The following is a 13,924-nucleotide window of genomic DNA, read 5'->3' on the forward strand; positions in this document are numbered from 1 at the left end:
TTTTTCATTAAAAATAAATTCTATAGCATGACTAGTGTGGAAAACCTAAACCTTTATAAGATAGATATATATAACATTGTTATACATAGATTTATTTAATTAAATTAATATCATAAATTAATTAAAATATTAATAAATAATTTAAAAATATTTTTCAAATATACTTTTATAAAATAATATATTCACTAAATGCATCACGGCAACAAATCAAATTATCAATTACTACCTCCGATTTCAATATAAAAATATGGGTAACTATAAATTCCATCACTTAAATCTACTATTTCTCCTATTTTGATCGTTGAACTTTAAAAGTTTCTAATTTCCTCGCTGAACTTAATACATCGATTTTTTTGTCATGTTCACTAAATTTTACTCTCTTTTCTATTTTAGTCACTTTATCGACGTTAAAAACTACATCGTTTTAAAAAATAAAATTTTTAATATAACAACCCAATTTAACGATGCTAACTGTTTAACATACGAGTGACCAAAAAATCCATTGTATTAAATTCAATGAAAAAATTGAAAAAAAATTAAAGTACAATTAATGATGGGAGAGAGAATGAAATTCAACTACTAAATTTGTAATTTATCCTAAAATTATTAATAAACAATATGTTGAGTTCCCTTAAAAATACAATAATATAAATATAAAACCCGTGAAGAAAATATGTTTCACCAAAATCTAAAGTAAAGACGAGATTTTGAGTGGTCGGATATTTCTAATGTAATGTAGAATTAGTCTACACGTGCTGACTTATGAGGCGAAGATTTCAAAGAGCATGTGGGAGTTAAAAAGCACGTGGTTTTCCGAACAGTGGGGAACCCGTTAGATCTCGACATGAGCACATTGTCATTTAAATAAATGCTGACATCATTCGTTCAATCACCGCAATTACTGCTGCGCCCCTCGCCTTATCTACACGTGTTAAATATTCCGATTTAATTTTCGTTCAAAAGATATTCCAATTTGATATTTTATGGTGATTAGTTTTGGTTTTGTTGTTGTTAAAGTACTCAAATGTGTAACTTAAAATATAATATTTTATAATAAATTACGTATTTAGTATTTAAATTATCAGTTTTTATTCATTTTAATACCTAAACTTTTATTTTTTTTTCAAAATCATGTCTAACGTTTAGTTTTTGTTTCATTTTAGTACCAATCGCAAAAAACTTAACGCATTTAGTACCTAAACTATCAATTTTGATTCATTTTAGTACATAAACTTTTATTTTTTTTTAAAACTTAACGTTAAATTTTGAACAAAGATACTAAAATGAAACAAAAATTAAATTTTAAATATAGTTTTAAAAAAATAATATTTTATGCTAAAGTTTAGGAACTAAAATAGGTCAAAACTAATCGTTTATATACTAAACACGTAATTTACCCAATATTTTATGCTAACGAGACATTGACACACTTGATAAAGACAGAGTCTTGGTTCTCTAGCATTTGAGCTTGAGGTTTACTCACATAAATTGTTTTTGAACTTTCTAATTATTGATTTAATTATTCATAACATTACTTGTAAAGAATAAAGATTAATGCAATTTTGAATTTGTTTGTTTCATTATAAATATGGAATATAAAAAATATTAATTTCACTTTTTAAAATATTATATTAATTTAATTAATGTTATTATTATTACTTAAATATTATTTTTTACTAATTTATAAGTAAAATATTAAGATTAGTATATCGTATTGTATTATTAAATATATTAATATACATATTATAAATATATATTTTAAATAATTATAAGATAATATCTATTAAAAATTTGGGTAAATTACACAAATGGTCTTCTAACTATAGGATATTACTTTGTTAAGTCTATCAATTATTAGAACTTACAATGATCCTCTGACTATATAATATTATTTTTTTGGATCCCTTGACTATTTAAAGTTACAAAATAGTCATCCTACTATACATTATGTTCCAAAGCCATCATTTTTCGTTAAAAATTTGAGGGTTGTCTAAGTTGAAAGTTAACATGATAACTAAGATATGAGAGTCGTTTGAGATTTTGGGATTAGATTTTATCATATCACAATTATCAAGTTAACGTTCAACTCAGAATATCATCAATTTTTAACAAAAAAATGACGAGTTTGAAACATAATGAATAGTCAGATGACTATTTTATAGCTTTTAACAGTCAAGAGTCTCAAGAAAATAATATTCTATAATCAAAAGACTTTTTTGTAATTTTTAATTTTTGAGGCCCTCGAGGGACTTAATAAAATAATATCTTATAATTGAGGGACCATTTATATAATTTAACCGAACAATTTTTAACTTAATAACAACTCACATTAACATTCATCATGTAAATACAACTGCTGAAATTCAATTTTTCTAATAAAATGTATTTTTTTCATATCAATCAAATATAAGAAAATGAACAATATATTTGGATTATAAATCAAAAAAGGAATTTATTTCAAGTGAATTCCGATGTGGTGATCGTGTCGCGTTTAAAACCTGTTACCTGTCAGTGTCCATACCGGAATCACTGCATGCCTCCTAAATTAGATCAATGATATGCGCCGTTGTATTTTTGGCTGCAGCCGAAACCAGGACCGCGCCGCAATAAAAACAGTACTTAACTAGAGCCGTCTCCAAAAGGGAGATAGATAGGGGCGATCCTGTCCGATAGTGACCATCGGCTTCCTTCTGGCCTCGCATCATTCTTTTGGGATGTTGTAGGGACCTTGCACCGTCCACTCACCCAATCACCGATCGACATCTTCTTTCCAGTTTTGTCTCATTTCTCTTAATTTCAAACCAAATACTTTTACCCCATCTCCACAGTGGTCCCGGACTTTTACTTCAAACTTCAACTCCATACAACTTGATGTTTGTTTCTGAGATGAACCATTGACGCATTTCAAACGAGCAATCGGTTCATCCTGCACAGTTCGATGTCATTAAATGGGTCCAGAATTTAATAGTGATTAGCTCAGCGTGTAAGGAACTATAATCTATGTTATTCAGATATAAGTTTCATTCAATTCTACCCATGTATTAGGAGGGTCTTCTGAGAGTAATATCCCCATATCCATTATTCAATAAATCATCAGATATGGATATTTTAAGAAAAAGATGTGTCGTAACCGTTTTTCGTCCGAGTACAAATTTTTTATTTTAGCGGGAAAAGTGATGTGAATAAATGTTTTTAAAATGATTTGGGAGTCGCCATCGATCTTTTGGGTCATGTAGGTCGAATACCTAAAAATTATCTTTTAAAAGAGCTTTTAAGAAAACATCGATTAAAAGATAAACTGATATGCGTTTTAACCAAAAATTCGTTCTTTTTAATAATAAAAAGGGATTCGTGGTCGGTTACGTTTAGGGAAGGATTAGTACCCCTACAATGCCCAAAATTGGTACTTTATTAATTGTAAATTGTCTCTATTATTAGAAATTTAAAAATTCGAAGATATATTTAATTTATAATCCTATTTAATTTAAATTTGTTACTATAATTTTAAGAAATTTTTTTAATTTATATATATAAATAAGATATTTATTTAAAAATATCAGAAAATGGCTTATAGGTGCTTTAAGACAGCTCTTTCCTTTGATATTAAAAAAATAAATAAATATTAAAACATTTATCTAATAATAAAAAAATAGATTAATATATACAATTTTATAAAAGTAAAATATTTATTTATTAAAAAATATCAGAAAACGGACATCTAGTTGCTTTAAGACTGCCACTTTCTTTGATATTAAAAAATAAATAAATACTATTATAAATTTTACATAAAATTAATCAAATAATATATATTAATATGATTAAAATAATAATAATAATTACTAATTTAAATATATAACAATAAAATTACAATGTAATAAAAACAAATAAAATTAAAATTATATGATCAAAATATAAAGTATTGAAAATAAAAGATCAAATTCGAAATATTAAGAAATCTATATCCTAATAGTTTAATTTAACCTTAATTATTTATTCAGGGCTAAAATAAAATTTATAAAATTATAGGGGACTGAAATGAATATTTACCCTAATATATATAAACACTGGAAAGGACTAAAACATAATAAAATAATATTGGAAGACAAAATTAAAATATCCAGAAAAACAATTCTGGTGACTAAATTGAAAAGGTTACAAACTTGGATGACTGCGCGTATGGTTTGGCCATGCGCGAAATTACAGATATACCCCTCCCAAAACGGCGTCGTTTGGGAAGGGGTATTTATACCCGAAACGGCTGGCCCGGAGGGCCAACTCTCTCATTTATCTCATTTCTCTTTTCTCTCAAAAATAAGAGAGACAGAGTTCTCTCTGTCTTCTCTCTAAAACGAGAGAACACAGTCCCGGTCAGCCACCGCTGCCGGGCTCCGACCACCGCTGTCGGCCACCGTTAACGGTGGCCGAAAAATTCTAAAATACACCAAAATATAAATCGGGACGATCTAAAACCGATACCAGTGTTCTTTTTCCCTAAAAAGCTCCCAATCGGAGCAAATCTACGAAAGTACCTTCGGTTTTCGAAGGTTTTTGGTGACGCTTGGAGGCCAGTGGTGACTCTGATTGAGGTGTTATCTTCCTCGGTAAGTTTCTCTTGCTCTTCTCTTTTTGTTTTGTTGTTTGCTTTGTGGTTTGTTGGTGTTTTGCTTCAATTTTTGGTCTCTTGCTCTCCGTCTTTGCTTGCTGTGGCCTCCTTTTTTTTTGCAAGATTCGATGGCTTTTATAGCCACCACAGAGTTCTGTTTGGACCGGTCCTGAGAGGGAAACCTCGGTGAGTCACCAAAGCTAGGCTGGTGACTCACCGTAGGGATGGTTGTTGGTTGCCATCTGGCATTCTGGAGTGTTCCTTGAGGCGGCGGCATGGCAACAAGGCGTCGGCAGCAGTTGGTTGGACCATCTGGCTTGGGAAGTGTCGGCAGAGGCGGCTGTTGGGAGTTATTGGAGGCGGCGACAGCAGTGCTAGGGTTTAGAAACCCTAGTTGAAACCCCAAATGTTTAGGGTTTTATTTTGGTACGGGCCAACAGTAAACGGGCCTTTTAAATGGGTTTAGGGTTTTGTAATATTTAATTTAATAATATTAATAATATATATATATAATAATAATAATAATAATAATAATAATAATTTTAAAAATAATAATTTAAATAATTTAAGTAAAAGGAAAAATTAGTGTTACAAGATGAATAATCAGAACATAAGCACGTGGTGTCATTGTGCCAATGCGTCTAAAATGCAAAAGAATCACCACGGAGATATCTATTCTTGGATCATTAAATATGGCCAACCACCCAGAGCATTTAAAATAAAAAGGCATTTTAAAATGGCATCCAAGAAAGCTTTCAAGAGAACATGCCTTCTTCCCCCTGGGAGAGAGTCCTCTTTCCCTAAGAAAGGCACGGACCCTCTCTACAGTTAAACTATGGTACTCAGCTGCACGATTGCTTTATCCCTCTGCAAGTTTTTAAGTTGTTAGAGGAACTCGAGATATATTTCTCCGAATAATAAAGCCACAATTGGTTGAGACAATTTTAACAAGATAAATCATATCAACGCCAAAGGACAATGTGAAAATGGAATGGTTTCAATTGCATTACATGCCAATTTATTAACTAGAACATGGAAAATCATCACTAGAGATCAACCAGAGCAAAAGAAATTTGAAATCTATAACAATAATCGGACAATTTAATCCATAACGTCATATTTTGCTTATTTTACTAATCGAAGAAATTTCATAAATTCAATTGTACAAAAAAATAGCAGCTACAAATGACTGCAGTGACACTCTAATTTCCTGTCATTTTTTATCCCATGTATGGAATCATGCTCATGAATACATACATAAGGAGTAAGGATTAATACAAAACATATTGTTGACTGACCTGAGCGAGGAGTACCTTGTGTTTTGGCTTTCTTTGCAGAAGCCCTGCTATCCATCAGCAGCCCTGCAGGAAAAAGATTGGCAAGCATCATAAAATCTACCCTAGTTATCTGGTATTATTGGATGCAATAAGATGAGTGCAATAACACATGATATAATCCATGCATTTTGCTAGAAACAGCAGGCTACACAAAGTTACAAAATAAATCTTGATGTACCAAATGAGGGTTAACAGTGAATCATAAAAAAACTAATATTAACACATGGAATAACTATAAACAAGAAATTGAACATCATTTACCCAAGGCAGATAAAATCCATACCTCTTTCTAGGACCCTCAGCTACAGCTTTCACAACCTTTGAACAAGAATCACCATTCTTATCATTAAGCATGAGTGATCTAATAAGTATTTTCTGCTGGTTTGTCTGTATCTGCTGGCTCCTAGAGATAGAAGAGAAAATAAGATTATCTAGTTTGTTAATAAGAATAAATCTCAAAACTATTTCTTGCAACAACAGAGATCTTGAGAATAAACAAGATAATGCATGGATATTAAAATTATAAACAAGACAATTACAAAATACAAATAGAAACAAATGGGCACTTTAATCACCATCCAATACTGAAGATTGTTTCATACACTCAATGTGACCTAAGTAGCAGTAGATAAGAAATATTCAGGGCGTCAAATTAATATCCTTTAGATGCATTATAAATTCCATATATGCTTTGAATTACAAACTCCCAAACTGTTGCAATGTGTATGAGTTCCATGTCTTAAATTTGTAATGAATTACTCTCTTTTCTGCTAACTGTTTCACTTGATAGGTGTTTCAAGCCTTCAACAGTACATGTTGATTATAACTTAGTGAAACAAGACAAGTAACCCATAAAAAAAGGTGGCAATGATCCAGCAGATGTAAACCAGTCACCAGAATGCAATTAAGTGCAGTCAGCCTTACAAGTTGATTTTTCAACAATGGAATAGCAGTAATTAATGGTTCTTAAGTGGAAAAGGCAGAGATTGAGTGGAATGGTAATGCATATATTTAAATATTTAAATTAAAATAGAAATTATTTGCACTCTCTCAAAACATAAAGAAATCCTCAAGAAGTTGAAGTTTACAGCAACCTGGCGGAGAAGTGTCGTTCTCACAAATATAAACTCGCATCCCCCCCTGCAAAAGGTTTGCAATATAAGCAACATTTTGTAGAAAATTATATGCTCCAGATAAAAGGAACAAATTATTCATTGGCAAGACTGGAAAAATAATTCAGTTCAATATACAAAAGCAGGAAAAAAAATATGCCAAGAAATAAAACTAAATGGAAATAACTATATTAGTTAAATAGGTGATTGCAATAAATCAAACAAGACAGCCACCCAGTTTCCCTTTTACTAAGCTGATTCATTCTAACCAAATGAGAAACTGCATCCCTAGAAGAAATGCATAGTATACGACTGGAATTGAAATACAGATTTTACATTTTTATATTTTTCGAAGAGACTCCATGAAAGAAACAGAGGGGCATACTTAAAAAGGTGCCAAAAACATAGCAGGGGATAGGAAAGAAGCCAAATGGATATAATCTTCCATAGTCTTAATTGCATGACATCTTCTAGTGGCAAGACATGGTTAAGGTAATCGGAAAGGAAAATGGTACAGCGAAACAGACAGATAACTAAAGAAACCACTATTTGAGAAGTATTCATGATCTACTGAAATACAAAACACGTGGAAATGACTCAATTTTGAAGAGTAAAGCAGAGTACATTGAGAAACAAAAGACCACTACATGTCCAAAATCCTAAAACCACTGCAAAGCATAAGAATTCTCAAGGTGTAACTGGCTACATCCTAAACCCACATAACTTGCACATGGCAAAAAGAATCAAAAGTGAATGAATAAAGGCTATGCTACATCAAAAGATATGTGCAAATGGAAACATTCTTATAAAAATGCTAAATCAGGTTCGTATTTGGTCAGTAAAATCAAGTGTTTGGCAGCCAAAGATGCAGGAATTCATTCCAAGTTGAAAATAAGACCCCCTAAAATAGCTTGACCAGGGACAGCCCAAAATACTAATCCCAAAGAGATCATATTTCAAAATATATCTCTACATACAAATTCTGATTCTGTATGAAAATGGTGTATTTCACTACTAAAGAATTCTTCATTAGCTCAAATAACAAATTTCTCTCCACTTTCCAAGTCAAATTTCCCACTGCAAAAGCAGCAAAACCCTACCAAACCATCCACCAGACATAAATTTAATCACATTTGACACATTAATCAATACATCCTAAAACCTCGAATCAGAATCATAAATAATTTTCCTCGCAGCTAAAATTAAACGAATCCTAAGCTAATATCATAATTATTTTCTTTTTCAGTGTGAATTCAGTAAAACTTCTTTATTTCCACAAACAGTTCAAGACTTCATTCAATTGTCACACTTTATACACGACGAATGGACAAAAATAAAGTTATAATAACAATAATAAGAAATTAAATTAATTAAACAAATAAGAGAATGAAAAACGCAACCAGATTGGAGGATATGACCGTGGAGGAGAGGTGGCCGCGAGAAGAGAGATTGAAGAGGAACTTGGAAGCGCCGGAAGGCGGTTTATCAGAATGTAAGTGTTGAGAAGAGGAGCCCTCCATTGGCCTTTACAATAACCCTCACCCCAAACTTTTTTTCAAGTTGAAAACTTTTTTTTTAAATCAAGTTGAAAACTAAAAGTGTAAACTACGTAAATGATCATTAATATTTGGGTTAGTGTTCGTTTTCACCATTATTGTTTTAAAAGTCACAAATCAATCACTAACGTTATCGTTTATTATAAATCGATCCCTCTACGTTAACGGCCATAATGGAAATCACTGCTGGACCGGTATCTGCTAACTTGGATTGTCACTTCTTCTTCTCCTTATTCTTCTTCTCTTGTCTGTCTGTTTCTAAAAAACAACACTGTGTTATTTCATTCTGAAACATTGTTTTGAAGAAAATGTCTATTAATCAAATAACACTAAAAGGACTGAAACATTGTTTTCATCTTCCTCTAAAAACCCAAAAGATTTAGAGGTTTATGGCTCAAAATGGTGAGGAAAAAGTGGGAAATTGATTAAATTTATCCCCCCACAAAAAAACCCTAATTCTTACATTTGTAGGGAAACATAGATCGGAATTTTATCAATAGCTAATAAAGCAAACAGATATTCCTCAATAGCTAATAAAGCTTCTTCTTTTTTTTTTAGATTTCATGTGGTCTTTCCCTTGAATTTTCATCAGCATTGATCAAAAACAAAATCATTTCTGTTATGAGAACCAACAATGAGTCGACCTCCGGCGTCCATAACTCACAACAGAAAAAAGAACAGCCCGACTCAGTAAAACTCGGCCTCTTTCTTCATCAAATGATCACATGAAAACACAAACGCCGCTGTAATGCAAAAGTGTAGCCTTTGAAGGAAGAATACCGATCTAAAAATATATAATCAAATGGAAAAGGGGAAAGAACAAAGGAGAAAATCAGTGCGCGTTTTAGGACTGAGAAGCATGACGAAAGTGTGGTGAGTAAACATGAAGTTTACCCCAAGACTTATTACAATTTGAAAATATATAAATTTATTAGATCTTCAATTTAATTTTTAAATAATATAATTTTATTTGTCAAATATTTAAGTTTCTAAAAGTTTAAATTGTCACTAAACCAAAAAAAAAAAATTTAAAAACATACGTCATTTCCATCCCTTTAATTTCGTCACTAATATTAGGGTAAATTACAAGTTTAGTAGCTGAATTATAAGTTTTGATCTATTTTAATATCAAAACTTTCAATTTTTCCAAAGCATACTTAAAATTTACTTTTTATTTTAATTTAATACACTGTCGTTAAGAATTTTAGTTTTTATTTTATTTTAATATTCCGTTTAAAATTTAACGTTAAGTTTAAAGAAAATGAAAATTTATGTACTAAAACAAACAAAAACTAATAGTTTAGATATTAAAATTAATTAAAATTAATAATTTAGGTATTAACTAGTACTTTTCCCCTAATATTAATATAATGTACTAAGTTGATATATATGGTATCAAAATCATGGATGATTGAGAAAAAAATCCCATAAAATCTATGTAGATACGTAATTAAGTTTTATTCCATATTTTATATTAGATATTAATCCATTAATGTACCTTTATTTGTCACTATCACTATCCTCTCAATACCCGTAACGTTAACCTTAAAAACTGTATTCGACTTGTGTTCGTTAAACAAATTTATTGATCGATTTGTACTTGTTAAACTCATTATTTATCTCGTTGCTCGTTAATCTTACAAAACCTTTTCTCTTATTTTTTAACTATAATTAAAATCTACTAATACTATATAAAATTTAATATAAATGTAAATGAATAAATTTAACAAAAAAATTATCAAAAGAGTGTATGAAATATATTCAAAGTCTGAACTCCAAAATAAAAACATACACTTACATTAAAATAATAATTAAAGTTTAATTTTTGGATATAATAAAATAATAATTTAGTTTTTTTTTATAGAAAATTCATCTATTAGTAAATTAGTAATTTTTTAAGATAACTAGAAAAAAATATAAAAAAATTAAAGAATTACTTACGAATTTATTAAATCAAATTAGACTTTATCCGATTCAACTCATTAAAATATCAAATTAAGTTCGAATTATAATCATATCAATCCAAAATAAACTTTTTTTTCTGAATTTTAACATAATCAAATTCAAACTTCGTTAAACTCATTAAACACCCTAATCCCAATCATCAAAACCGTGTCTTGTCAAAACCCGAGTGCGCAAAGCACTCTCCAGCTCACGCTACAAGTGGCCGCCATTGAAATCCGGATGGATAAGAGTAAGACCACCCATATCGCTTCTTCCGACCAAAAAACAGAGCAAAGTTAGTTTTTTTATTCTACACCCACATCACCGGCCCTACACTTGTCCGAACAACCTCGTCAACGGTCGATCGAATCGTCGTTTCGTCCTTTACACAGTACTTCAGAAGTAGCCCTTTTATCTCAGGCCGTTTAATGGTTACAGAAAGTTGTTAGCTCTATGAACTTTTGAGTTGCAGAGAGAGAAAATAGTGTAAGTTTTCTTTCTGGGTTTTGAGTTTGGTTGAAGATGACGAGTCTGCAGGTGAGGCGAGAGAGTGAAATGGACCAGGAGAGTCCGAAGAGTCCAGAGGCAAAGCTTGGGATGAAAGTGGAGGATCTGTGGGGTATTCAGGAACCAAAGCTTACTCCTACCGAGAAGCTCAACGCTTGCTTTGAGAGCATCCCTGTCTCTTCTTTCCCTCTCGCTCCTCAAGGTCTGTTTCTTTTTGTCCATCTATTTGCTTGCATGGTTCCTCTGATTATATGCATGATTTTGTTCGTTTTCCCCTGTTTTGAGGTGTGGGGTTGATATGTTTGCCATTGTGCCAAATACATACATGACAATGAGAAAGTGATATATATAATGATACTGACTTTGTAATGTTTAAGATTGATCTGTTTTTGGTTGAAGACAATGTGGGATTCTGTTTGCAGGGGTTGAGATAAGATCGGATGCTAGTTTAGCGGAGGCTGTTCGAATTCTGGCTCAAAACAAAATTCTTAGCGTACCAGTTGTTGACGTTAATGCCCCTGAGGATGCAACATGGATTGACAGATACATTGGCATTGTAGAGTTTGCTGGAATTGCTGTATGGATTTTGCAACAGGTCGAAAAATCCAATCGAATATATATACTCTCTTTTCTCTATAACCTATTTTTCGAGGATTGTTGCTACCGATATCTCCATCGCATCCTCATCGATCCACCATAGATTTGTAAATGGCATGCAACAGAGAAGAAACATGAATGATGAATCTATAGTTTAACCTTCTTTCTTTTGTGATATTTAGCCTCTTGAGTATGATGTTTAGGCTGAAATATGCAGTTAAGGGGGAAGATGGACTGAATGCAGAATTTCATGGTTTTTATGTTCTAGTTTATGTTTCTCGAATTTGGGTGTACGTGTATATGAGTACTTATCCGTAATGAATAAATTTTTTCACCATTTTGCAGTCAGAACCACCTTCACCTAGAAGCCTTTCATTATTTCCTAGCGGAACAGATGTTGCAGTATCCATTAACGGAATGACCTCTGCAGCGGGACTCGGGACTTTAGGCCCCGAAGATGCTTCAATTACTTCTGGAGACTTTTTTGAGGCTTTAACGTCCTCCCAGTTCTACAAGAACACTAAGGTGGTATTTCTAAATCTCCACTGCAGAACAGTTTCCTTCTATAGTTCTTTCCATTTCTCAGATGTGTGTATTCATGTTAACTTGTGATTGCATACAGGTTCGCGATATCTCGGGAACTTTCCGATGGGCACCCTTCCTTGCTTTGCAAAAATCAAACTCATTTTTGACCATGATGTTATTGCTTTCCAAGTACAAAATGAAGAGTGTTCCGGTAGTCGATCTCGGTGACGGAAAGATTGACAACGTCATCACACAGTCCGCTGTCATCCACATGTTAGCTGAATGCACTGGGTTTCATTGGTTCGAAAGCTGGGGAAATAAGAAACTTTCGGAGATTGGTCTTCCAGCGATGTCACCTAAGCAGATTATCAAAGTGAGTGGCTGTTATCTGCAACTTAACTACTTAAATTTTGTTTGTATCAGCGTCCTGTGGACAAAGTTTCAAACAAGGGTCAAGTAATCACCAAACGTGCTCGAACAATTGAGCCTTTGTTGGATCAAGGCTTCTTGATCTCATCCTGTTCGGCCGGTCACAGTTGCCTTGTATTTCTAGCTATTTCCCCACCATAGTTTCCCTTCAAGTAAAACTACTCCTTAGCAAACAATATGTTAGTGAATCCCTCTTCGCATTTCAGGTACATGAGGATGAACCGGTGCTTCAGGCATTCAAGTTAATGCGGAAAAATAGAATCGGAGGCGTACCAGTCGTTGAAAGTGGAGGAAGAAAAGCTATCGGTAACATAAGCCTTAGAGATGTACAGTTTCTTTTAACAGCACCAGAGATCTATCGTGATTACAGGTTTGTGATGATCATTTTGAAAACTTCAATTCTGGATCCTATACGTTTAGACATTTGGTGTTCTGAATCATGTTCCATTTGATTGGGTAGATCCATCACAGCGAAGAACTTCCTGATAGCGGTTAAAAAGTACCTGGAGAAACATGACGAGGGATCGCCGATGTTGAGTGGCACGATTACTTGCAAGAGAGACAAGACCATCAAAGAGTTGATCAAGACACTTGACTCGCAAGAGATCCATCGGATGTACGTCGTGGATGACGACGGGAATTTGGAAGGAGTGATCACACTTAGAGACATCATATCGAGGTTAGTAAACGAACCACGCGGGTACTTTGGCGATTTCTTTGACGGTGCGTTGCCTTTACCGCAGAACAGTCGGGTTTAAAAGTGATCGGAAAGTTCGTGCCGTCCGTTTTCTTTGTGGTTCTGCTTTTCCCATTGTCGGAGACTGATCGGATACATGGATTCTAACACAGGTGAGAAAGCCTTTGTGCTTGAGTTTACTTCAGGCTTTGACAGATACCGATTTCTGTAAAATTTCGTAGTGCAGGACTCAACATCATGTGATATCTTAATAAGAAACCGTCTTGTTTTCTTCTTGAAATAAATTGTAAAGCAAAAAACAAGTAGTGAAATTAAGATTATATTTGGCGACATCTCTTGATTGGACCACATGGCTTTTGCAAAAAATATATTCTACACTCATTTCAAATTCCAATAATATAGTTGTAATATATATTCGACACTCATTTCACTGCACTACAGATGTTCATGGGTCGGGTCGAATATAATCACACCTCATGTTCGTATTTGAACATATATAGAAACATAGGTGTGAAACATGGAGAACTTAAGAAAAATGTATAGACTTTGAAGAGACCGAGTAAATCAACAATTGCTACCTCTTAAAACATGGTTTTTTTCTTCAATAATTGCTAATC

At 32.6% G+C, this 13,924-nt stretch overlaps 1 protein-coding gene and 1 long non-coding RNA gene across 4 annotated transcripts; one reads left to right on the plus strand and one right to left on the minus strand.

The window, feature by feature from the left end:
• Positions 1–5,421: 5,421 nt before the first annotated feature.
• LOC120200234 lies at positions 5,422–8,615 on the minus strand. 3 transcript variants are annotated; one of them, XR_005523521.1, is made up of 5 exons: positions 8,453–8,615; positions 7,035–7,080; positions 6,224–6,343; positions 5,917–5,964; positions 5,422–5,470 (listed from the first exon to the last, which is right to left on the minus strand). It is a non-coding gene; the product is annotated as an uncharacterized LOC120200234 (long non-coding RNA). The 3 variants fall into 3 exon arrangements; XR_005523522.1 differs by having other exon boundaries at positions 5,456–5,470; positions 5,902–5,964; XR_005523520.1 differs by lacking the exon at positions 5,422–5,470 and having other exon boundaries at positions 5,931–5,945.
• A 2,142-nt stretch (positions 8,616–10,757) lies between these two features.
• LOC120200232 (SNF1-related protein kinase regulatory subunit gamma-1-like) lies at positions 10,758–13,371 on the plus strand. The gene is made up of 6 exons (XM_039201132.1): positions 10,758–11,261; positions 11,482–11,654; positions 12,002–12,181; positions 12,279–12,554; positions 12,817–12,980; positions 13,071–13,371. Exons 1-6 carry the CDS (start codon positions 11,075–11,077, stop codon positions 13,366–13,368), a joined length of 1,278 nt encoding a protein of 425 aa, XP_039057063.1. The 5' UTR covers positions 10,758–11,074; the 3' UTR covers positions 13,369–13,371.
• The last annotated feature ends 553 nt before the right edge of the window (positions 13,372–13,924 follow it).

Source organism: Hibiscus syriacus, unplaced genomic scaffold, assembly GCF_006381635.1.
Source record: "Hibiscus syriacus cultivar Baekdansim isolate YM2019G1 unplaced genomic scaffold, ASM638163v2 tig00005929_pilon, whole genome shotgun sequence".
Classification (NCBI taxonomy): domain Eukaryota; kingdom Viridiplantae; phylum Streptophyta; class Magnoliopsida; order Malvales; family Malvaceae; genus Hibiscus; species Hibiscus syriacus.

What these genes read in the sequence shown, in the direction of transcription:
- LOC120200232 (XM_039201132.1), top strand. Translation starts at nt 11,075, where the DNA reads ATGACGAGTCTGCAGGTGAGGCGAGAGAGTGAAATGGACCAGGAGAGT. An exon ending in AGTTCTACAAGAACACTAAG is followed by an intron (nt 12,182 to 12,278) that starts GTGGTATTTCTA and finishes GATTGCATACAG; the next exon opens with GTTCGCGATATCTCGGGAAC. An exon ending in GAGATCTATCGTGATTACAG is followed by an intron (nt 12,981 to 13,070) that starts GTTTGTGATGAT and finishes TTGATTGGGTAG; the next exon opens with ATCCATCACAGCGAAGAACT.